At 37.4% G+C, this 26,592-nt stretch overlaps 1 protein-coding gene across 1 annotated transcript in view; it reads right to left on the bottom strand.

Moving 5' to 3' along the window:
* Positions 1-26,592, bottom strand: part of GDAP2 (ganglioside induced differentiation associated protein 2) — an 80,060-nt gene that overhangs the window by 48,839 nt on the left and 4,629 nt on the right. The window contains exons 2-5 of the mRNA XM_082459235.1: positions 21,619-21,861; positions 20,052-20,191; positions 1,708-1,861; positions 1,209-1,297 (exon numbers count right to left, since the gene is read on the bottom strand). Of these exons, the coding sequence (XP_082315361.1) occupies positions 1,209-1,297; positions 1,708-1,861; positions 20,052-20,191; positions 21,619-21,794 (559 nt within the window). The 5' untranslated portion in view covers positions 21,795-21,861. The remainder of the gene's footprint in view (positions 1-1,208; positions 1,298-1,707; positions 1,862-20,051; positions 20,192-21,618; positions 21,862-26,592) is intronic.

Here is a 26,592-nt window from a genome sequence, read left to right as displayed (position 1 = left end):
TAAGCCCGTGCGCCACAACTGCTGAGCCTGCGCTCTAGAGCCCGTGAGCCACAACTACTGAGCCTGCGCACCATAACTACTGAAGCCTGCGCACCTAAAACCCATGCTTCGCAGCAAGAGAAGCCACCGCAATGAGAAGCCCACGCACCACAATGAGGAGTGGCCCTCGCTCGCCACAACTACAGAAAGCTTGCGTGCAGCAACGAAGACCCAACACAGCCAAAAATAAATAAATAAAATAAATAAATTAAAAAAAAAAAACCTTTCTATTTCAGATAGTCCTATCTCAAAGGGGAACAAATCTTCCTTGTCACTTGGTCTTAGACCTGTCTTCTACAGTTGGAGATCTTATTTACAGTCTTTACAAGGATCTGTGAACTTCCTGAAATAGCATGTAAATTCCCTCTGTATGTGCATTCCTCTGGGAAGAGGGTCCACAGCTTTCTTTCATCAGATGCTCAGTGTAGTTTATGATGAATTCCAAAGAAGTCATAATAGTTAAGAACTATTGCTCTAAAAATACAGTATGGAATAAGTCCACATGAGACGACTCCACATATTTGGGCACCATATATGCTAAAAGCGTGTTCTTCTTTAGAAGAAATACCACTAATGTTTCAAACTGTTTGCCCTGCAGTTTGTCAGTCTCATGAGATATGACAGCCAGAACTAGATGCAAAATTCTAGGTGTGGCCTGAACCTGTATACAATACAGTGGGATCAGGGACTCCCTCGAGCTGAGCATCATATTTTTATATTACATATACAACATTCTGGCTCATAATGATTGAGCCCAGTCTTTTTAAAATCTAAATGCAGGGTTTTATATTCAAATAGCACACGTGAAAGCTACTGCTTAAACTGATAGTGCTATATTAATCTGATATTACAAAATCTGTTTTGACTTCATTGTTGCTGCCTGCTAAGATTATTCTGAATTATGATTCAAATACCCAACGCATTGGCCATACTTCTCAGTGGTATAATTTTCAAACTTAATAGGCAAATTTTCTAAGCCTTTATTCAAATGGATAAAAATGTCAAACCCAGAAAGTAAACTGAGAGCTCTGCAACTTGTCAACACAAACTTCCCGCCAGAGTTCCATGATCAGTTAATCAACAAATCTTCTTTGGCTGCAACTATTTAACTAGTGATAAAAAACTTTTTTAAAATTTAATTTATGTACGGTACTCCCAACCTTACTTACGAAGTGCTATGTGTGTTGCATCCTCTAAAGGGTAACCTCGTTTTGCAGAATTGATGACACAGAATCCAACAGAAGACATGGACTGCTCTCTGCAATCAAACAGAAAACACAAAAACTATACTCTAAGCATTGATAATAAATAATAAAAAATGTAGCTTAACTTCTCCTTCCCTGTCCCTTCAATGAATCTACTGTAATATTTAACCCAACTGCACTATGTAAAAATTATATTAATATATAATTTAACTGCACCATTTGGGGGAAATATATTCCAAGTAAAATGGGAACTAAGTAAAATGGGAATGGGTTAAATTCTCAAGTCACCCAAATGTATTCCTCTTACTCTGCCACGTTTGAGAAGATGATTAATTCTATCTTCAGGGTCCTCCTAAATTATTTAAGTCCCTCAAAATTCAACTTTCATAGCTAGGTTTCATTTTAAAACCAGGGCCTTTACCAATGTATGGCATGCTATGTCTAGGAACTGAGTTAGCCATACTTTGCCAGCTGAAGTACGTTTCTGTAGCAGCTGTATAGGGAACTCTCAGCGGCTGTGCGATAGCGGCTCTTGTACTTAGGTCCCACTGTGTGAATGATGAACCGGGCAGCTAGATTAAATCCTTTCGTCAATTTTGCTTCACCTGTCCGGCAACCTGGGAACAATGGAGAATATATAAGTCATGGAGCTGTTAGGAAAAAGAAAAACCAGCAAACCAACAGAACAACGCATGAAACAGAGAAAGTATTAAGAACTTTGAGAAATTCCAGTTAAAAATATGGATTGAATACAAACATTTGTCTCTGATCCCAAAATGACAGTGAAGCAATACAATAGGCATAAAAACAGAGACAAAGAGGATGGGAGAGAACATGAAGCAGAAAAGCATCATTAAAATCTTGGAAGGAATAAAGTCAATGGACTAGAAGCAAGTGATTTAGCAAAGCAGAGAAACATAACTGCTTGCAGAAATGGGGTGACCAATATGAAGCAAGCCGGTCTGTTCTGAAAGGCAGTGTTGGATTGAAGACAGACTGCTTTGATTCAAATCCTGAGTCCACCATGTTCCTGCTGTGACCCTTTGGACAAGCGCTTGGCCTCTCCATGCCTCAATTTCCTATATAAGGGGGATACTAGTAGTACTTACTTCACAGGATTAAATGAGTTAATATATGCAAAGTGCATTCATGCATTAGCTATTACTGTTGTTGTTATTATGACAGAACACTGAAAAGGCTCAGAAATTGGAGGTCCTAAGAACTTCTGAAGGCTATGATGTGAAGTGGGACTAAAAAGAGGAGGCTGAGTTAAAAGTTTGCATAAAAACATTCAAATCTGCAACAACCCCTCCCCCAGCCAGCACAGCAAGGTGATGATTCCTTTACCACCACAGCAACAGGAAGGTTTATTCTTCGGAGATGCTGCACTAGAGTTTCTGGACTCTAGAACCCCAGGCACAGCTGAAAAGAGGGGATTTGATTAAACTGTTATACTCAACAGTAATGGCTCTAGATCTCTGCTCCTAACTGGCTTCCAAGACAGACATCCATGCTTATACCCCTGGAAGATTCCCTTCTAGGAGACTAAGAGGCTCAAACCAAAGGACCTACAGATTCTGATAAATGAGGGATGTTCTCCCAATGAAACAGCAGGGCTCCTGCTCATCATCTGCTTCAAGATCCACCAAGCCCATGCACACAAAGCTTCCCAGTACCTTCTCAATTCCTCTCTCTTGAATATGCTGACACTCGAGGATCACCAGGAAGTGAGGAAAGCCTCTCACAAATGGGGGGGGGGCACAAATGCTAAAAAAAAAATAGGCAATTTAGGGAAGGAAACTTAAAAAACAAGCCAAAAAACTCCCAACACCATAATTACTACTCTCAGAGAGGTAAGAGAAGACATAGTATGTCTGAAACATAACCAGAATGTTATGAAAAACAGAATATTCAGAGAAGAGGAAAAAGCACTTATCTAATTGTTATAGCCAAGTGAAAAATATGACAGCAGAAATAAAAAGTTCAATAGATGGGTTAAAGCTAAAGTTGAGGAAATCTTCCAGAAAATAAACAGATGGAAAATAAGAGGTAACAGATATAAAACTTGGAGGATGAAATGGGAGGTACAGCATCCAATAAATTTTCTTCAAAGACAGAACAGAGAATACAGAGGGAAGGAAATTATTAAACAAATAAAACAAGAAATTTCCCATAATGGAAAGATATGAGTTTCTAGACTCAAAGAGCCCACGGAATAACCAAACCAGACCAAGCCACATCACTTAAATTACTTAAATCACTTAAATTTCAATTAAAAAAACATCAGAAATAAAGATGAGATCATAAAGTTTCCAGAAAAGAAACCAGTAACATATGAAGAATCAGGAATAATAACATGAGATGTTTCAAGAGCAATAATGAAAATAGAAAACAATGGAGCAATGCCTTTAAAAATCTGGAAAATAATTTCTAACACAGAATTTTATTTCCACCCAAACTACCAATTAAGTGTGAAGGCAGAAGTAAGATATCAATAGTTTTACTCCCTTTTATCTTTCTCATGGTAGATTTACTCACAAATCTCATGGTAGATTTACTCACAAAAATGAAGGAGTACATCAGAGAAAGGCAAGAGATCTAGGAAACGGGGGGATCCAATCCATTAAATAGACAAAAGGATTTTCCAGGAAAATAACTGTGCAGTAGACACAGAAAGCAGGAGGATGGGAGGAGAGGATGGGAGGAGAGGCGGGGTGTTCCTGGAGGGCCATTAGCAAGAAAACAACAGAGCTGAAGGATAAACAGAAGTGTTTGACTTTACTGAGAGGAGGCTTATAGTTATATTTAAAAGACTGACTCAACGATAGGTACATAGAAAATTAATTAATCAAATCAATTAATAATCTAGAGGAAAAATAGCTGTTCAGAAAGAATACTAATCTGTTTTCTAATCAACTGGGAGCAATATTTATATTGTCACAATGTTAATGCTGATTTAATAAAAATCTGACAGACCAATTTGGGAAGGTGGTGAAGGGGGAACAAAATGTTTGAGTGTTGTATGTATATGTAAAAGAGGGGAGTGGATGAAAGAGAGTTTCATCTTTAACTTCCACAGTAAGAAGTCAGCAGATAGTGAAAAAAAAGGAAAAAAAATTACAGTAGTTTTAACATACTATTTATAAACAGAAGGTAAATAAGACAAGGAACTTAAAGGTTTGAGTATCTGCCCCTGGAGAACAGGAATTAAAGCAGGAAGGGAAGGGCAGGGCAGAGGACTGTGGCTCTCCTTCACACATTTTGACATAAAATTCTTTGACTTTTAAAACTACAGACATTGATCAATGAAAAGCTTTAAGCACAAAATGATACTCAGAAAAGAGAAAGGCAGAAAAAACTCATCTGGCACCATTCAAGACAGCTATTAAACCAATTATTTATTTTGAAAAATGGCAATTAAAAGAATCAAGCATTTATCCTGCCCCTCTAACAGAAACTACAATTCGAACTAACCACATAATGTCAGTTAATGAGGAAAGGTTCTACTTTACAGAAGAATGGCAGCTCGTAAACATGGATGGAATGATAGATATTAGAAAAAAATAACTTCATAATCTTAACGAAATTACTGATTCAGGTTAGGACTATAAATTGTTGCTAAAACCATTATGTGAATGTACAATGAGGAACTAGATACTCATAGAGCCTAAACACCATCTTACTGATTACTTTTCAGCCACAAAGGATAAAATATAACTGTACAAATGAAAGGATCAAACTGTCATCACTCTAATCTGGAGAGCCTCTTAGTAATGGTCCACTAACAGGTCAATCAGATTTCATGTATCTTCTAATATGAGACAATATTAAGTACACAACACAACATCACCTATGAAATATTTTAGCCAAACTTGATTCCATTGGATATAACTTTCAGTTTAGAGGAAATACAAGGGCTGAAGCAATAAACTAAATGGCACCTCAGGTGAATCAGATATATCCAGAAGGTGGGATATCTTGAAAAACATCTTGGCCTAATTCACTCAAACAAGTCATATTTCCCTCAAATCTTCTTTTCTCTATGCTAATCCTAGCTCTTTAAATTATTCCTTCAAATAATATGGTTTCCACAACGTCTACTATGCTAACCATTTTCTTTTAGATATATCCCAGTTTATCACTCTTAAAAAGTAATAACAAAAATAAGATGAAAACTATGCAGCATGGGGTCCTAACAGGACAGAATAAATAACAGCCTCTCTTGACTTTGATGCTGTACTTTTCCCCTCAGCTTTACTGAGGCATAATTGACATATAACATTGTATAATTATTTTGGTAACCATTTCACAATATATACATATATCAAATGACCATGTTTAAGGTGTACAACATGGTCATTTGATATATGTATGTATTGGGAAATGATTACCACAATAAGGTTAGTTAACATATCTATCACCTCAAATAACTACTTTTCTTTATAGAGAGAACACTTCAGATCTACTCTCTTAACAACCTTGATGTAATAGTGTTATTAATTATAATCACCAAGCTGTACAACTTTAGTATTCATATTATAGCCTGAAGTTTGTTCCTTTGACCAACATCTCATTTCCCCCACCCCTGTCAACCACCATTCTATTCTGTTTCTATGACTTCAGCTTTTTTCAGATTCCATATATAAATGAGATCATTCAATATGCCTTTGTCTGACTTTATTTCACTTAGCGTAACACCTCAAAGTCCATGCATATTGTTGCAAATGGCAGGATTTCCTTTTTTATGGCTGAATAATATTCCACTGTGTATATTATATATTATATAATATGTACACACACATAGTTTATACATACACACACCACCACCACCACCACCACATTTTCTTTATTCATTCATCCATCAATGGACACTTAGGTTGTTTCCATGTCTTGGCTATCATAAATAATGCTGCAATGAACATTGGGGTGCAGATACCTCTTTGAGATAATGATTTCATTTCCTTTGGATTTATAGCCAGAAGTGGAATTTCTGGACTATACAGTAATTCCATTTAAATATTTTTGAGGAACCTCCATACTGTTTTCCATAACAGCTAACCCAATTTACATACTTACCATGAATGCACAAGGGTTCCCTTTTCTCCACATCCTTAACAGCATGTTATCTCATTTTTAAAATAATAGCCATTCTAACAGGTGTGTGATGATATTTCACTGTGGTTTTTATTGAGCACCTTTGTATGTACCTATTGGCCATCTGTGTCTTATTTGGGAAAATGCCTCCTTTTGCTGCACAGAAGCTTTTTAGTTTGATGTAGTCCCATTTATTACTGTTCTGATTATTATAGCCTTGTAGTACAGTTGGAAATCAGTAAGTGTGTTGCTTCTGGCTTTGCTCCTCTTTCTCAAGATTGCTTTGCCTATATGGGGTCTTCTGTAGTCCCATACAAATTTTAGGATTCTTCTATCTATTTCTGTGAAAAATACCATTGGAGTTTTGATAGGGATTGCATTGAATCTATAGATGGCTTTGAGTAGTATGGATATTTTAACAATATTAATTCTTTCAATCAATGAACACAGGCTATCTTTCCATTTATGTCTTATGTCTTCTTCAATTTCTTTCATCAATGTTTTATACTTCTCAGTGTACCGATCTTTTACCTACTCACTAAATTTATTACTAATAATTTTATTCTTTTTTATGCTACTGTAAAATGGGATTGTTTTCAGAATTTCATTTTCAGGTGGTTCATTGTTACTGCATAGAAATGCAACTGATTTTTGCATGTTGATTTTGTATCCTGCAACTTTACTGGATTTACTAGTTCTAACAGTTTTTTGGTGGAGTCTTTACAATTTTCTCTATATAAGATCAAGATACCTGCAAACAGTAATAATTTTACTTCTTTTCTGATTTGGATGCCTTTTGTTTCATTTTCTTGCCTAACTGCTCTGGCTATGTTGAAGTATGTTCCCTCTACATTGAACATGTTTAGAATTTTTATCATGAAAAAGGTGATGAATTTTGTCAAATGTTTTTTCTTCATCAGTTGAGAGGATTATGTAATATTCAATCTTCATTCCATTAATGTGGTGTATCACATTTATTGATTTGCGTACGTTGAACCATCCTTTCATCGCAAGGATAAACCCCACTTGATCACAGTGTGTGATTATTTTAAAGTGCTGTTGTATTCTGTTTGCTACTATTTTGTTGAGAATTTTTGCATCTATATTCATCAGAGATATATGCCTGTAGTTTTCTTTTCTTGCAGTGTCTTTTTTTTCTTAGAATTAGAAAAACTCTATTATGCAATCATACATCAATTTTTTCCATATTTAATGAACAAATAAAAATCCTCTGTAAAATTATAACTAATGATTCCTTTTATAGGAACGTTATTTTAGAATTATTATTTTATTTAAATATCTTTATTGGAGTATAATTGCTTTACAATGTTGTGTTAGTTTCTGTTGCACGACAAAGTGAATTAGCTATAAGTATACATATATCCCCATATCCCCTCCCTCCTCAGCCTCCCTCCCACCCTCCCTATCCCACCCCTCTAGGTCATCACAAAGCATCAAACTGATCTCCCTTTGCTATGCAGCAGCTTCCCAACAGCCATCCATTTCACATTTGGTAGTGTATGTATGTCAATGCAACTCTTTCACTTAATCTCAGTTTCCCCTTCCCCCCCATGTCCTCAAGTCCATTCTCTACGTCTGGTTCTTTATTCCTGTCCTGCCACTAGGTTCATCAGTACTATTTTTTAGATTCCATATATGTGCGTTAGCATATGCTATTTTGTTTTTCTCTTTCTGACTTACATCACTCTGTATGACAGACTCTAGATCCATCCACCTCACTACAAATAACTCAATTCGTTCCTTTTTATGGTTAATATTCCATTGTATATATGTGACACATCTTCTTTATCCATTCATCTGTCGATGGACACATAGGTTGCTTCAATGTCCTAGCTATTGTAAACAGAGCCGCAATGAACATTGGGGTACATGTCTCTTTTTGAATTATGGTTTCCTCAGGGTATATGCCCAGTAGCGGGATTGCTGGGTCATATGGTAGTACTTATTTTAGTTTTTTAAGGAATCTCCATACTGTTCTCCACAGTGGCTGTATCAATTTACATTCCCATCAACAGTGCAAGAGTGTTCCCTTTTCTCCATACCTTCTCCAGCATTTATTGCTTGTAGATTTTTTGATGATGGCCATCCTGACGGGTGTGAGGTGATACCTCATTGTGGTTTTGATTTGCATTTCTCTAATGATTACTGATGCTGAGCATCTTTTCATGTGTTTGTTGGTAATCTGTATGTCTTCTTTGGAGAAATGTCCATTTAGGTCTTCTGCCCATTTTTGGATTGGGTTGTTTGTTTTTTTGATATTGAGCTGCATGAGCTGCTTGTATATTTTGGAGATTAACCCTTTGTCAGTTGCTTCGTTTGCAAATATTTTCTTCCATTCTGAGGGCTGTGTTTTCGTCTTGTTTATGGTTTCCTTTGCTGTGCAAAAGCTTTTAACTTTCCTTAGGTCTCATTTGTTTATTTTTTATTTTATTTCCATTACTCTGGGGGGGGGGTCAAAAAAAACCTTGCTATGATTTATGTCAAAGGGTGTTGTGCCTATGTTTTCCTCTAAGAGTTTTATAGTGCCTGGCCTTACATTTAGGTCTTCAATCAATTTTGAGTTTATTTTTGTGTATGGTGTTAGGAATTGCTCTAATTTCATTCTTTTACATGTAGCTGTCCAGTTTTCCCAGCTCTACTTATTAAAGAGGCTGTCTTTTCTCCATTGTATATTCTTGCCTCCTTTGTCAATGATAAGGTGACCAGATGTGCGTGGGTTTCTCTTTGGGCTTTCCATCCTGTTCCATTGATCTATATTTCTGTTTTTGAAACAGTACCATACTGTCTTGATTACAGTAGCTTTGTAGTATAGTCTGAAGACAGGGAGCCTGATTCCTCCAGCTCCATTTTTCTTCCTCAAGATTGCTTTGGCTATTCAGGGTCTTTTGTGTTTCTATGCAAATTGTAAAACTTTTTGTTCTAGTTCTGTGAAAAATGCGATTGGTAATTTGATAGGGATTGCATTGAATCTGTAGATTGCTTTGGGTAGTATAGTCATTTTCACAATGTTGATTCTTTCAGTCCAAGAACATGGTATACCTTTCCATCTGTTTGTATTGCCTTTGATTTCTTTCATCAGTGTCTTATAGTTTTCTGCATACAGGTCTGTCTCCTTAGGTAGGTTTATTCCTAAGTATTTTATTCTTTTTGTTGCAATAGTAAATGGGAGTGTTTCTTTGATTTCTCTTTCTGATTTTTCGTTGTTAGTGTATAGGAATGCAAGAGATTTCTGTGCATTAATTTTGTATCCTGCTACTTTACCAAATTCATTGATTAGCTCTAGTAGTTAACTGGTAGCATCTTTAGGATTTTCTATGTATAGTATCACATCAGCTGCAAAGAGTGACAGTTTTACTTCTTCTTTTCCAATTTGTATTCCTTTTATTTCTTTTTCTTCTCTGATTGCTCTGGCTAAAGCTTCCAAAACTATGTTGAATAATAGTGGTGAGAGTGGACATCCTTGTCTTGTTCCTGATCTAGAGGAAATGCTTTAAGTTTTTCACCACTGAGAATGATGTTGGCTGTGGGTTTGTCATATATAGCCTTTATTATTTTGAGGTAGGTTCCCTCTATGCCTACTTTCTGGAGAGTTTTATCATTAATGGGTGTTGAATTTTGTCGAAAGCTTTTTCTGCATCTACTGAGATTATCCTATGGTTTTTATCCTTCAGTTTGTTAATATAGTGTATCACATTGATTGATTTGTGTATACTGAAGAATCCTTCCATTCATGGGATAAACCCCACTTGATCATGGTGTATGTTCCTTTTAATGTGCTGCTGGACTCTGTTTGCTATTATTTTGTCAAGGATTTTTGCATCTATGTTCATCAGTGATATTGGCCTGTAGTTTTCTTTCTTTGTGACATCTTTGTCTGGTTTTGGTATCAGGGTGATGGTAGCCTCGTAGAATGAGTTTGGGAGTGTTCCTCTCTCTGCTATATTTTGGAAGAGTTTGAGAAGGATAGGTGTTAGCTCTTCTCTACATGTTTGATAGAATTCACCTGTGAAGCCATCTGGGTTTTTGTTGGAAGATTTTTAATCACAGTTTCAATTTCAGTGCTTGTGATTGGTCTGTTCATGTTTTCTATTTCTTCCTGGATCAGTCTTGGAAGGTTGGACTTTTCTAAGAATTTGTCCATTTCTTCCAGGTTGTCCATTTTATTGGCATATAGTTGATTGTAGTAGTCTCTCATGATCCTTTGTATTTCTGCAGTGTCACTATTACTTCTCCTTTTTCATTTCTAATTCTGTTGATTTGAGTCTTCTCCCTTTTTTTCCTGAGGAGTCTGGCTAATGGTTTATCAATTTTGTTTATCTTCTCAAAGAACCAGCTTTTAGTTTCATTGATCTTTGCTACTGTTTCCTTCATTTCTTTTTCATTTATTTGTGATCTGATCTGTATGATTTCTTTCCTTCTGCTAAATTTGGGGGTTTTTTGTTCTTCTTTCTCTAACTGCTTTAGGTGTAAGGTTAAGTTGTTTATTTGAGATTTTTCTTGTTTCTTGAGGTAGGATTGTATTGCTGTAAACTTCCCTCTTAGAACTGCTTTTGCTGCATCCCATAGGTTTTGAGTCATTGTATTTTCATTGCCATTTGTTTCTAGGTATTTTTTAATTTCCTCTTTGGCTTCTTCAGTGATCTCTTGGTTGTCTAGTAGCATATTGTCTAGCCTCCATGTGTTTGTATTTTTTACAGTTTTTTTCCTGTAGTTGATATCTGGTCTCACAGCATTGTGGTTGGAAAAGATGCTTGATACTTCAATATTCTTAAATTTACCAAGGCTTGATTTGTGACCCAAGATGTGATCTATCCTGGAGAATGTTCTGTGTCTACTTGAGAAGAAAGTGTATTCTATTGGTTTTGGATGGAATGTCCTATAAATATCAAATTAAGTCCATCTGGTCTAATGTGTCATTTAAAGCTTGCATTTCTTTATTTATTTTCTGTTTGGATGATGGTCCATGGGTGTAAGTGGGGTGTTAAAGTCACCTACTATTACTGTGTTACTGTTGATTTCCCCTTTTATGGCTGTTATCATTTGCCTTATGGATTGAGGTGCTCCTATGCTGGGTGCATAGATATTTACAACTGTTATATCTTCTTCTTGGATTGATCCCTTGATCTTTGTCCTTCCTGGTCTCTTGTAGTAGTCTTTATTTTAAAGTCTATTTTGTCTGATATGAGTATTATTACTCCAGCTCTCTTTTGATTTCCATTTGCATGGAGTATCTTTTTCCATCCCCTCACTTTATGTGTCCCTAGGTGTGAAGTAGGTCTCTTGTAGATAGCATATATATGGATCTTGTTTCTGTATCCATTCAGCCAGTCTGTGTCTTTTGGTTGGGGCATTTAATCCATTTACATTTAAGGTAATTATCAATATGTATGTTCCTATTTCCATTTTTTAAATTGTTTTGGGTTTGTTTTTGTAAGTCTTTTCCTTCTCTTGTATTTCCTGCTGAGAGAAGTTCCTTTAGAATTTGTTGTAAAGTTGGTTTGGTGGTGCTGAATTCTCTTAACTTTTTCTTGTCTGTAAAGGTTTTAATTTATCCGTTCAATCTGAATGAGATCCTTGCTGGGTAATCTTGGTTGTAGGTTTTTCCCTTTCATTACTATAACTATATCTTGCCACTCCCTTCTGGTCTGTAGTTTCTGCTGAAAGATCAGCTGTTAACCTTATGGGGATTCCCTTGTATGTTATTTGTTGCTTTTCCCTTGATGCTTTTAATATTTTTTCTTTGTGTTTAATCTTTGTTAGTTTGATTAATATGTGTCTTGACATGTTTCTCCTTGGGTTTATCCTGTATGGGACTCTCTGTGCTTCCTGGACTTGATTGACTACTTCCTTTCCTATGCTGGGGAAGTTTTCAACTCTAATCTCTTCAAATATTTTCTCAGACCCTTTCTTTTGTTTTCTTCTGGGACACCTATAATTCGAATGTTGGTGTGCTTAATGTTGTCCCAGATGTCTCTGAGACTGTCCTCCATTTTCATTCTTTTTTCTTTATTCTGCTCTGTGGCAGTTATCTCCACCATTCTATCTTCCAGCTCACTTCTCCGTTTTTCTGCCTCAGTTATTCTGCTATTGATTCCTTCTAGAGTATTTGATTTCAGTTATTGTGTTGTTCATTACTGTTTGTTTGCTCCTTAGTTCTTCTAGGTCCTTGTTAAACGTTTCTTGTATTTTCTCTATTCTATTTTCTAGATTGTGGATCATCTTTACTATGATTACTCTGATTTCTTTTTCAGGTAGTTTGCCTATTTCCTCTTTATTTATTTGGTCTTGTGGGTTTTTACCTTGCTTCTTTACCTGTAAGATATTTCTCTGTCGTCTCATTTTACCTAATTTACAGTATTTGAGGTCTCCTTTCCCTAGGCTGCAGGGTCATAGTTCCTCTTGCTTCTGTTCTCTGCCCCCAGTGGCTAAGGTTGGTCCAGTGTCTTGTGTAGGTTTCCTGATAGGAGGGACTGGTGCCTGTGCTATGGTGGGTGGAGCTGAGTCTTTTTTCCTCTGATGAGCAGGGCCGGGTCAGGTGGTGTGTTTTGGGGTGTCTGTGAGCTTAGTATGACTTTAGGTAGTCTGTGTGCTGATGGGTGGGTTTGTGTTTCTGTCTTGCTTGTTGTTTGCTGTGAGCAGCTGGGAGCTGCTGGCAGTTGGGTGGAGATGGGTCTTGGATTCAGATGGAGGCTTCCGTGACATCTCTCAGTGATTAATTTTCCTTGGGGCCGGGAATTCTGTAGTGTTCCAGCATCCTGGACTCAGTGCTCCCGCTCCAGAGCCTCTGGCCCGACTTCTGGTCGAGGGACCAAGACCCCACAAGTCACTCATCCCGGCAATAAAGGCGATTAAAAAAAAATACTAACAAAACCCCAGACAAATGCTATAAAGTAAAATCAAACAATCAGAAACAGAAACAAGGTAACACACACACAAAAGAAAGAAAAATAGAACCAAATAAATCAAATAGCAAGAGAACCACCAGACAAACAAAAGAACCCAAGAATGAATGAAATCAAACAATTAAGAAGAAAGCTGACAAAAACCAAGAAACAAAACCAAAGCAGAGTGCCGACTGAAGAATGAAGCAAAGAAACAGAACTGACAAAAATGATATAAAAAAAGAAAAAGAAAAAGAGAAAGGGGAAAGAAGACAGAACAACAGAAAAGCAATGTAGAAACAAATATAAAAAACAAGTAGAAAGTATATTTAAGGAAAAAAAAGACAAACAAAACCCTGGAGAAATGGTAAAAACAAAATCAAACAAAAAGAGAAACAAAGAACACACACACACATAAAAGAAACAAAAACAGAGCCAAATAAAACAAAAAGCAAGAGAACAACCAGACAAACAGAAGAACTCAAAAATGAAATCAAACAATTAGGATTAAAACTAACAAAAACACATAACCTAAAGACAAAACCAAAGCAGTGACCACTGAAGAATAAAGCAAGGAAACAGAACTTACAAAAATGATTAAAAAAAAAATAATAAAATAAAATAAAAGGGAAAAAACACAGACAACAGAAAAGCAAAGTAGAAACAGAAATATATATATTAAAAAAAAGGAAAATATATTAAAGAAAAAGAAAAAGGAAAAAAATTAGGGAAAAGAACACAGAAAAGCAAAGTAAAAATAGAAATGTATAAAAAAAAATAGAAAGTAAAAATATGTTATAAAACATGGAGATCCCAAAAGAGTAAAAAAAAAACCTAAAACGAAAAAACCAAAACCAAAAAAAAGCTAGAACTAAGAACAGAATGAATCAAAACATAATTAAAATTAATAGCAATAATTATGTGTCCTTGGCATCTCTGCTGTAAGTGTCCTTGCACACGCCGTGAGCCACAGCCCACCTCCGCCTCCCCAAGAGGCTCTCCTCTGCCTCTGGGCTGGTCTCTAGACCTTCTGTGGGCCCTGTGGGCACCACTCAGACTCTGATCTGGCCCAATTCCTGCGCCGTGAGCCACAGCCCACCTCCGCCTCCCCAAGAGGCTCTCCTCTGCCTCTGGGCTGGTCTCTAGACCTTCTGTGGGCCCTGTGGGCACCACTCAGACTCTGATCTGGCCCAATTCCTGCATGTGCTGCCCTCAATGTCCACAGCTGCCAGAGCTAGACCATTTTCATTTGTGGGAACACTCATTGTCTACTCAGATATTCCTTAGACGCAGGATCTACCTAGCTGATTGGAGGGATTTTGTCTGCAGCTTGTACAGCTGATGGAAGGATTTTTGATCTTCCTTAGTCACCCTGTCCCTGGGGTTCAGCTCTGGTTTTATCCCCACCTCTGCGTGTGGTCCACCCACAGGAGTCTGGTCCTGAGGCTGCCTTGGAGCTCTAGGGTCTGCCCCCGTGAGGACCGGGTGCAGAGGTGGTATGACTGCTTGGATCATGGGAGCCCCGACAGCCCCAAATGCATAGGGAAGCTGGCAGCCACAGGCACAAGAGATATGGCCCTAGTGAGGGCCTTTTCTGGCGCCCAGCATAAGGCACATGAGGGCCAGCCCTAGCCAGGGTTTTTCTGGCACCCGGCAGCAGGCGTGCAAGGGCCAGCCCTGAGAGGGCTTTTTTTCCTCCTTATTTCAGCCTTGAGTGGGCTTCTTTTATTGTCGTCAGCAGGCACTGGCATGTGGGGAGAGAGAGGTTACAACGGTGGCTCCTCCACCCTCTTGTGACTCAGCAATAGTGCCCTGCTTCCATGGCAGTCCAGTCTTCCTCCACAGGCATTCCCTGCTGCAGATTTCCTCCCTCCCGTCCCTTCAGTCCGTCTCCCCACAGCCAACAGTAGTTCTCTCTGGGCCTGTTCTCCAATCCCCATGTGCCAGCTCCCAGCCTCCTTGCACACCTGTGAATACACGTCCCAGTCCGGGGCACATAGGGCTGAGGTATGGACCATCTGTGTATTTCTCACTCTGCCCCGTCTGCCACGGACTGGCCACTTCACCTTCTTCTGACAGCCTCAAATGCTGCCCTTCTGTCCCAATCGATTTCCCCTTCGGAGAGGGGGCTTCCCCGAATTCGGGCATCTCTCCTCTGCTTCAGCTCCCCCGACCCAGAGTGCAGGTCCTGTCCTAATTCCTCTCCTTCTCCTTCTCTCTTCTTTTTTTCCATCCTACCCAGTTATGCAGGGATCTTTATAGTCCTTTCCGGTGTCCAAGGTCTTCTGCTAGTTTTCAGCCGGTGTTCTGTGAGAATTGTTGCATCTACAGATGTATTCCTGATGCATCCGTAGAGAGAGATGAACTCCATGCCCACTTACTCCTCCGCCATCTTGAATCTCTCTTCTTGTAACGTTCTTATCTGGCTTTGGTATCAGGGTAGTGCTGTCCCTGTAAAATGAATTTGGAAGTGTTCACTCCTCTTCAACTTTTTCACAGAAGAAATTGAGAAGAATTGGTATTAATTCTTCTCTATATGTATATGTATGGTAGAATTCACCGGGGAAGCCATCAGGTTGTGGGCTTATTTTTGTTGGGAGTTTTTGATTGTTGATTCAGTCTCCTTACTCCTTCCGTCTGTTCAGATTTTCTGTTCCATCATGGTTCAGTCTTGTTAGGTTGCATGTTTGCTAGGAAGTTATCTGTTTCTTCTAGGTTATCCAATATGTTGGCAAATAATTGTTCATAATAGTCTCTTATAATCTTTTGTCTTTCTATGGTGTTAGCTGTAATATCTCCACTTTCATTTAGAATTTTGAGTCCTTTTTTTCCCCTTGGTTAGTCTAGCTAAACATTTGTCTCTCTTTTTTAAAAGCCAACTTTTTTTGTTGCTTTTTTCCTATTGTCTTTCTAGTTTCTATTTCTTTAATTTCTGCTCTAATATTTACTATTTCCTTCCCTCTGCTAACTATAGGCTTAGATTGATCTTTATTTTTAAACTCCTTGAGGTTTAAAATTAGGTTGTTTGAGCTGTTCTTTTCTCTTAATGTAGTCATTTAGTGATATAAATTTCTCTTAGAACTGGTTTAAAAAAAATTTTTTTTTACATCCCATAAGTTTGGCATGTTGTATTTTCCTTTTCATTGTCTCAAGATAATTTCTCATTTCCCTTTTGATTTCTTCTTTGATCCAATGGTTTTTCAGGAGCATATTGTTAAATTTCCACATATTTGTGATTATTTTCATTTTCTTTTTGTTATTGATTTCTAGTTTCACACGATTGTGGTTAGAAAAGATTCCTGACATGATCTCAGTCTTCTTAAATTTGATAAGATTTGCTTTCTGGCCCAATATGATTTATCCTGGAGAATGTCCCATGTATGCTTGAGAAGAATGTATATTCTGGCGCTGTTGGATGGAATATTCTGTATATGTCTTAGGTTCATTTGGACCATAGTGGTATTCAGGCCTTCTGTTTCCTTATTAATTTTCTGTCTGGATAATCTACCCAATATTTAAAGTGGGGTTCTGAGGTCCCTAATTATTACTGTATTGCCATCTATTTCTCCATTCAGTTCTATTAATATTTGCCTTAAATACTTAGGTGCTCCAATGTTGGGTGCACACATATTTACAATTGTTATATTCCCTTGATGAATTGACCCCTGGACCATATAGTGACCTCTGTCTCTTGTGACCAATTCTGACTGAAAGTCTATTTTATCTGATGTAAGTATAGCCATTTCTACTCTCTTTTGGTTTCCATTTGCATGGAATATCTTTTATAATCCCTTCACTTTCAGCCTGTATGTGTCATTAAAGCTAAAGTGAGTCTCTTGTAGGCAGCATATTGTTGGATTTGTTTTTCTTTTCTTTTTTTTATCCTTCATCCACTCTGTGTCTTTTCGTTGGAGAATTTAGTCCTTTTGCATTTAAAATAATTATTAATAGGTAATTACTGTCATTTTGTTAATTGTTTTCTGAGTTTTTTTTTTTAAGTCTTTTATCCTTTATTCCTCTCTTGCTGTCTTACTTTAATTTTTTTTTAAAAACTGGTATGCTTTAACTCCTTTCTCTTTATCTTTTTTGTATCTATGATAGGTTTTATTCTTTGTGGTTACCATGAGGTTTACATTAAACATCTTATAAATATAACAGTTTATTTTAAGCTGATTACAAACCTTCACTTGTGATGTTGTGTAATGATGCATCTGATACTGTTAGTGTTTTCAGTAGAAATGATGCATTATCACCTCAGAGTCTAGTCAGTTAAAATCCCAGGGAACTTCTATTTATTCATTTCTCAGCTACTGAAAGGATGCCTTTACTATACTTGGTACTGGGAATATGGAGGCCAATAAGACATACGGTTCCTGTCCTCAAGGAGTTTAAAGTTTAATGGGGACATAATAATTATATAAACAATTTACAAAATTACAATTGTGTTAAGAGCACCAAAGAGAAGTACCACAGGTTGGGAGCATATACCATGAGCAATTCTGAAGCAAAAGGAAATAGCACTTTGAGGAAGAGATATAAGCAAAGACTTAAGATTAAGAGTTAAGAATTGAGAGAAAGAACAACAGCACATGCAAAATTGAAAAGGAGCTGGATGACATGGCAATGAGAGATCAGTCTGGTTCAAGTATATTGAGGAAGGTAAAAGGGGACCTGGAAGTAAGTGAGTGAGACCTTGCAAGAACTTGGAGACCAGTTTAAGGAGTTAGGACTTAAAGTGTAATGAGAGGCCACTAAATGGTTTGAAGCAGGGGAGTAATAAGAAGAGATTTACAGTTTAAAAAGCAAATACTTACTACGTGTGGAAAACAGATTCAAGTAAAGAATGGTTGTAGGAGACCAACTGGGAGGGAGGCAATGGCTGTAGTCCAGGCAGGGGATGATGCAGCACAGGCTAGGCTGGAGGTGGTGGTAATACAGAGAGATTCAAGATCTATTTAGGGCTTGATGACAGACTTTATGTGGGGAATAAGGAAGAGGAAAGTGTTAACCCTAAAGTTTTTTTGCATGAAAAATGGAGGAGATGATAATGCCATTTTACTGAGACAGCAAATTCTTATATAAAAAGTGTTGTCAGACTGGGCTTCCCCATCCTGAACTTGGGTAATTAATGTTTTCAACTTACTGCAAGACTTTTATATTCATCCCTGTTGATTTTTTCATTTCTTTGGCTCATACTTCCAGTCGGTTCGGATGTTTAAACATCTTTAGTCTATCATCCAGCGTCTCCTGTAAATCCTCCCAGCTTTTTATCATCTACAAATTTGGTAAGTCATACTTTGTAATCATTTACTAAGTTGCTATTAAGCATGTAAAAAGAGAACAGAATTAAGTACAGTGCATCCTTAATAATCTCTCTTCAGGTTGGCACTGGTTCATTAAGCAATACAACTGAGGTGTGTAACTAGCACCAGCAATAACACTGAACACTGAGGATGTGCCTAGCACTTAATGTCCATTATTTAATTTATTCTTCATGAAATTAATTTTTTCCATCCTCAAATACTCATTGAGCTCTTGTTATATGTCAGGAACTGAGGTAGGCACTATTATCATCCCCATTTTAGAGATAAGGAAACTCAGGCTCAGAGGTGAAGTAACTGGTCCTAAGTAACACAGTTAGTAAAGGACAGAGTTATAATATGAACCCCAGCTTGGAGACCCTCCAAACATATGCTGCTAAAAATTGAGTTTTTATTTTGTATACTTAAATTTTATATTTTTTTAATTCATAAGTCCAGATCTAAGGTGTAAGTGAGCGTGCGCTCATTAGGAATTTTTCCAGACCAGTTTCTCTGTTACTTATATCAAAGAACTTCTCAGTATTATCTCTAATACATATTATAATTTCTACATATTTTTCATGGCATCACGTTTTTAGTTAAACTGAGGGCTTTTTCCCACACCTACCCTCACAAAGTTCAGTTTGTTGATCAGATAATACAATTCTTCTCTCTTCATCTCTTCTTTCATGGTCAGCATTATAAATGATCCTGTTCAAATTCTAATATCTTTATTAGGTTAGAAACCAATTGTAGAAGTCTAAGAAATGAAGATTTTTTTTTTATATAGGTGGGATTTGCTATTTACATTTTAAGAAAAATTGCTGTATTTCAAAAATATTTGTTATAAAATCGGATAATTGAATTTCACAATATTCCCTTTGCACACAAATAATAATAACAAAAAGTTGCGAAGTTGGTAATTTAAGAAAATAAATGCAAATAAGGTAAACAAGATTCTGAACAAACAGGACTCCTCCTGTCTCCAATTCCAAAGAAATATTCCCAGAAGAAGAATGTTCTGGTTTAAAAAAAAAAAAAAAAAAAAAGAAAGCAAGTAAGAATAATTAACCCAGAACGCACTTGGTTTTTACCAGTAAGTCAATTTCATTTCAGAAGTGTGACACTCTATGTCCAGGAGGTATATAAAAAAATTCTCTGCCAATATCAAAACTCAATAAAAAATTTTCAGTTTAGACAAAGAATAGTTGTTTTATAAGGCTTATCAGTGCAAGACATTATACAGCCAAGAAAATGTTACCAAAAATCTAACTGGCTAGGATGACTGTCATTTTAAAATTCAGGAACACAACAGAGGGGTTTTACCAAGTAAAGTCTCAGCACTCAGCTTCTAACACATTGTAGGTTTTTCAAAGGCTGCATTTATTTAGTCTTAACAACAACAAAAGAGCTACATCTACTTAGTTTCTCACTTACATGCAAAACATACTTCTTCAAACATCAAAATAAATGTTTCCTAAGCACTAACATACCTAAGAAAATTCACTCACCTCTAAGTTTCTGGAGGTCCTCCTTCAAATCAGGCCCTGCCAGCATGAAGATACTTTCTGACACAGGATTCTTATCAGTAAGACTTTCATTGCTGGTATTCACAATAGCTGTACAGTTTAGTAATGCCACATCTCCTTTCCTGAGGAAAATAAATAAATAAGAGCAAGTGTGGGGAAGAGGAGGCAGATAAGAAAGCTAGTTTCTAATTGTTTCAAAACATTCTATCTTCACTCCCTTCACAACATTGGTTTTACCAGTTCACAAGCTTAAGCAATAGTAAAAAGTTGTTCCTGATTCGGAAAGGCTAATATGGCATCTCAGATAGATCTTGAACGCAACTGCTATAACCCTGAAACCCACAAAACCATCATGTCATTCCTTTGCTTCTTTCATATTCCTCTTACATTGTAACAGAGTCTTACAGAGCTGAAAGTAGGTGGTTTAAAGAGTTTAAACACAGCAACATTATTCATAATAGCCAAAAGTGGAAACAACCCAAATATCTATCAACTAATGAACTGATAAACTGAATGTGGTATACCCATGCAGTGGAATATTACTTGGCCATAAAAAGGAATAAAGTACTGATTCATACTACAACACAGATGAATCTTAAGAACATTATGCTAAGTCACAATTGATTCCATTTATACGAAATGTCCAGAATAGGCAAATCTATAGAGATAGAAAGTAGATTAGTGGTTGGCTAGAGCAGAGAGTTGGGGGCGGGGGCATATACTAGCACACAAGCTTAAACAGTAGTAAAAAAAAGTTGTTCCTGACTCAGAAACGCTAATATAGCATCTCAGATAGATCTTGGATGCAAGTGCTACAACCTTGAAACTCACAAAACCATCATGTCATTCCTTTGCTTCTTACGTAAGAGATGTGTGTGAGATGGGGAGTGACAGCTAATGGGAACAGGACTTTGGGGTGATGAAAATGTTCTAAAATTGACTCTGGTGACGGTTGCACAATTTTGTGAATATACTAAAAACCACTGACTTGTACAATTTAAACTAGTGCATTTGTATGGTATATGAATTACATCTCTAAAGCTTTTTTTAAAAACAGAAATGTACTACTACTACTACATGCAACAACATGGACGAACTTTCAAATAATTGTGCTGAATGAAAGAGGTCAGACTAAAAAAAGAGTACACGGTTCCATTTATATAAAGCTCTAGAAAATGCATACTAATCCATAGTGACAGAAAGATGAATGATTGCTTGGGGATGTTGAGGCACGGAGGGGCAGGAGAGAGGGATTACCAAGGGACACAAAAAAACTTCTGGGGTGATAAATATATTCACTATCTTGATTCTGGTGATGGGTTCATGGGTGTATACATGTCAAAATTTACCAAACTGTACACTCTAAATATATGCAGTTTATTGTATGTTAGTTATGTCTCAATAAAGCTGTAAATGTGTATGCAAAGTAATATTTCAATAATGCAAGTGTTCACAAAAAAGAATCTAGAAAAAATTATGAAAAAAAGAATCTAGAAGAAATTATGAGAAAGTATTATTATATCATGATATGATTTAAACAAGGAATTACCAGAGAACCACTTTTCCATTGATATTCTTATTGTAAAGAAAAGGTGATCTAATAGTCTCTTCCTGATATGTTTCAGCTGCAGTATCAGAAGTAGTTAATTGTTCTTCACAAGAATTGCCCCAGCTTGGTAGTGTATCCACATCCACAAACTGGGAAGGTGCACCCAAGGGATCCATGGAATGGGAACTTCAGCTTGTCTTTTCCCAAATTCCTCAGCAGTTCAATATTCACTGTAGACTTTAGCTTAAGAGAAAAGAAAGAATCATTTTAATAGAGAAGCACAGGTATTACTTTACTTCTATTAGAGTAAAAAACAAAACTCTGCTGTGAAATGCTCCAATAGTACACTGTGTGATTATAGTCACTTAAACAGTCCATTAAAAAATCAAACATACAACAATGAATTACTACAGCTTTTTTTTTTTTTTTAAAGGAGAAAGTACTGATCCATTTCTTTCTTTTTTTTTTTTTAATTTTATTTATTTATTTATGGCTGCGTTGGGTCTTCGTTTCTGCGCGAGGGCTTCCTCTAGCTGCGGCAAGCGGGGGCCACTCTTCATCGCGGTGCGCGGACCTCTCACTATCGTGGCCTCTCCTGTTGCGGAGCACAGGTTCCAGACGCGCAGGCTCAGTAGTTGTGGCTCACGGGCCCAGTCGCTCCGCGGCATGTGGGATCCTCCCAGACCAGGGCCCGAACCCGTGTCCCCTGCATTAGCAGGCAGACTCCCAACCACTGCACCACCAGGGAAGCCCCCAGCTTTTTTAAAACAGGAAGAAAGAGGGATTATTTAAACACAAATTATTTTCGAAGAATTACAGTCATTTAAATAATCACATGGCCCATCAATTCTACTTTCCAGAAACACAGGACTATTCATTCAACATTCATTGAGTGTCTGCTATTGGCGGGGTAGGGGGAGTGTCAGGTGCTGCAAGAGATACAAAGATAAATACTATGTACAACTTACAAAGTTCAGTCTAATACGGAGGATGAGAAGCAGGGAGGTTACTGCAATCAGGTAGTAAGGGATAAAGGTCTGAACTATGTAGAGAAACAGATGGAGAGGAAGGCATAGATTTGTGAGGCAATATACAAAGGAAAAATTAACAGGATTTGACAATTTATAGACTATAGTATATGAGACACCGATGTGGTATAAGGTTGGTTGTCCAGAAATGTAGAATTAGAAGAGAAGGGTGATAGGAAGACACATAGTGTCAAGTACCACAGAAACTCATGGGAAATTTAACATGATACTTCATTTGGCAATAAGTCAGATAGCTATTTCAGTAAATAGCTAGATTCGTTCATTCAGTAAACGAATGGTAGATTCGTTCATTCAGTAAATCTTTATAAGCACCTATATGTGTCAGGTATTGTTCTAGTCACTGGGGATATGGTGAATAAGACAGAGCAAGTCCCTACCCTTAGAGAGCTGATGCTTCCTTGAAAGCAGATGAAAAACGATAAACAAACAAGCAAGCAGGTATCTAATAGAACGACTGGAGGCAGTGAGTATTATAAGAAAAAGGTTATATCTCAGTAGAGAGCTAAATAAAGTGAGAGAGCAAGCCATGTGAAGCTCTGGAGGGTGCGTCAGGCAGAGGGAATGGCAAGTACAAAGGCCAAAAGGGCAGGGAAGAGCTTGGTCTATTCCAGAAGAGCGCAGAGGCTCGTTTGGCTAGAGTACAGCGAGCTAGGTAATGAGTAGCAGGTGATGAGGCTGGTGAGCCAAGGAAAGGCCAGATGATCTAGTTTGTAAGCCATGGTGAGAAGTTTAGATCTTAATGTAAATGAGGGCAAGCTATTAGAGGGTCCCTATAAGGATAATGACTTAATATAAATATTTGAAAAGATTACTCTAGCTACAGTGAAACTGAGTGGGGGCGAGAGTAAACGCAGAGACCAGTAGAAAACGACTGGAGCAATCTAGGTGATGGTGATGAAGTTGGTGAGGAATGACTAGAATTGGAATGAATTTTGAAGGTAGGGTCAACAAGACTTTCTAAATGCACCTGAGGGGGTGAGGGAAAAGAACAGAATCAAAGGTTACTCCTAGATTTCCTGCTTGAGCAATTAAATAGATGGTAATGCTACTTATAGAGAAGGAAAAGACTTGAGTAGGTTGCAGGTGGAGTAATAATCAAGGTACTTTTTTCCTTATGTTTTTGCATGTGTTAGTTTGAGATGCCCATTATATGCCCAAGTATGTATATCAAACATGCAGTTGGCTGGCTATATGAGGCTAGAGCCCAGAGAAGAGGTCAGGCTAAAGATATAAATTTGGAAGTCTCAGCATATGGATGGTATTTAAGACCACCAAGAGAGAAAATGCAAATAGAGAATAGATCCAAGGACTCAGTCCTAAGGCCAAATTTAGAGGCTGGAAAGAGGAAAAGTTAAAAAAAAAAAAAAAAGAGAGAGAGAAAAGCATTGATAAGAATGGAAGGAAGATCTGGAAAGTGTGGTACCCTAAAAGCCAAGTGAAGAAAGTAATTTTAGACAGAATGCTCAAGAGGGATCATCTAGGGTTAAATGCTACTGAAAGGTTGAGTAAGGACTAAGAACTAATTAGTCGGTTTGTTAAACTGGAGATCGCTGGTAACACTGAACATACATGAGAGCAGAGAGATGATTAGGGAATGACAGCTGGTATGTGAACTTCCTGAGAAGCTGTTCTGTATGATCCTAATGTTTGTTAAGACTCAAGGAGAAAAAGCATGCCTTTCTATACCTAATTTCTTGCTGTTTCTTGCTGAGAGACATGGGATACTAATTGGAATGAACCATGGATTTGACACAATATTCTAATTCCTGCACCAACACTGTGTGGTAGGAAATGTGCTCATTTATATAACAATTTCAGAAAGGCCTTGTAGATGATACCAGGATAAAATTGTATCCGAGGATTATTCTTATTTGTTACTAAGTACTCCTTTGATATTATTTTGAAATAAAGAAACTAATTTAATCTAGAAGTTGGTGTTTAGTCCCTCCAATTGGCCTTTGAAACTAGAGGCAACCACAAGTCCTGTTGATCTGTTCACAAGTATTCAGCCTGGAACTGGACAAGCTGAACAGAGTACAAGTGAAGGCTACAGTCACTGTCTATGGCTGAACTGCCTTGAGCTCAATGGAATGACACCCTGCAGAAATTCATAATTTCAAAAAATTATCCACAGGTTTTTGGTGACGACTCATGCTGAAATTTCTTAACCATAATATTAAAAATTCCATTAAAAACAAACTTAGTTTTCATTTTGCAAACTTGAATGTCAAATTACAGGACAAAACTACTTCTTTAAAATAACTTTTCTTTCCAATTCTAAGTAATACTCACTTACAGAACATTTGAAAGATACCAAAAAGTAGTTCCTACCTTTTTCTGTGATAGGTAAAATCATAAGGCATGTACAATTTTGAATCCAGTTTCTTTAGTATTTTAAGGTAAATATTTCCATATGCAATTACACTTTGAGGCAGAAGCAGAATGGTAAAAGCTTGGGCTCTATTATCGGAAGGCCTGAGTTTGGGTTGAGGACCTACCACCTAATAGTCATATTATCCTTGACTCTAAACCAGAGTTTTCTTATTTCTAAAATAGGAGTAATGTACTACTATGGTTATTGTGAGAATTAAATGATATAATCTGTATTAAAATTGCACAGCAGGGACTTCCCTGGCGGTCCAGTGGTTAAGACTCTGCCTTCCAATGCAGGGGGTGCAGGTTTGATCCCTGGTTGGGGAGTTAAGATCCCACATGCCTCTCGGCCAAAAATCCAAAAATACATAAAACAGAAGCAATATTGTAACAAATTCAATAAAGACTTTAAAAAAATGGTCCATATCAAAAGAATCTTTAAAAAAAACTGCATAGCAGAGCACCTGGCACCAAGCAAGGCACAATGAATGTTATGTTATAACTTTCTCAGAGCCAATGTGAAAGTCACCTGCACCACTGTTGAGATAAAGAGATGTTTTCATGTGTGGCAAAGACCAAGACACTCACTGTCAAAGACTCTCTAACGAGCATCAGATAAACCAAAAACAAATTGGTGAATTAAGATACACTCTTATTTATCTCAATGTCTGCCCTTGTAATGACTTGTTAATCCCTAACACCTAGATCAACCCTACATCTGTTTTCTTTGATCTGCTCCTGTGCCAGTAGGGGAAAAAAAAAAAATCAGAAGTTATCCTCTCTGCTGTCAAAACAAATACCTGGTTTCCTATGTTAGCTTGGTCCTCCATCAACACTAACAGAAAATTGTTTTGAGTCATTCTTGGATGACTCTATGCTATTCCACACAGCATCTGTGATAGACAGCCTCCAAGATGTCCTTCAATGATACCTGCCTCCTGATATTAATGCTCTTGTGTAGATGCCTCCCATACTGAATAAGGCGGGCCAGTGTACCCAACTGGATATTGCAGAAATGACAGTGTGTGACTTCCAAGGATGGATCATAAAAGATATTGTGGCTTCTGCCATGCTCTCTTGGACTGCTTGCTCTGGGGAAGTGAGCTCTCGTGACATGGGGACACTCATGCAGCTCATGGAAAGGCCCCTGTGGGGAGAAACTGAGAGTTCCTGCCAACAACCAGCATGCACTTCCAGACATAGGAATGAATCACCTTGGATCCTCCAGCGCCAGCTGACATCTTGACCACAACCTCATGTGAAACCCTGAGCCAGAACCACACGACTAAGCAACTTTTGAATTCCTGACCCATAAAAACTGTGAGGTAATAAATGCTTATTTGCCTATTATGTCCCAGGCATTCATTCATTCAAGCACTGTTAAGTGCTGAGTCTTTGTCTAATGGAAGAGATAGCCCCACAAAAATCACACAAAGATATAATCGTAGAAATACATACAGTTAAAATCTGTGATAAGTGTCCTACAACAAAGAAGGGGCTACTTAAATTGAAGAGGCAGAGAATGTCTCTTGCAGACAGTGAGAGTTGAGAC

The sequence above is a fragment of the Balaenoptera physalus genome (genome assembly GCF_965194825.1).
Source record: "Balaenoptera physalus genome assembly, chromosome: 1".
NCBI classification, from domain to species: Eukaryota; Metazoa; Chordata; class Mammalia; order Artiodactyla; family Balaenopteridae; genus Balaenoptera; species Balaenoptera physalus.
This window is presented reverse-complemented; position numbering and strand designations above follow the sequence as displayed.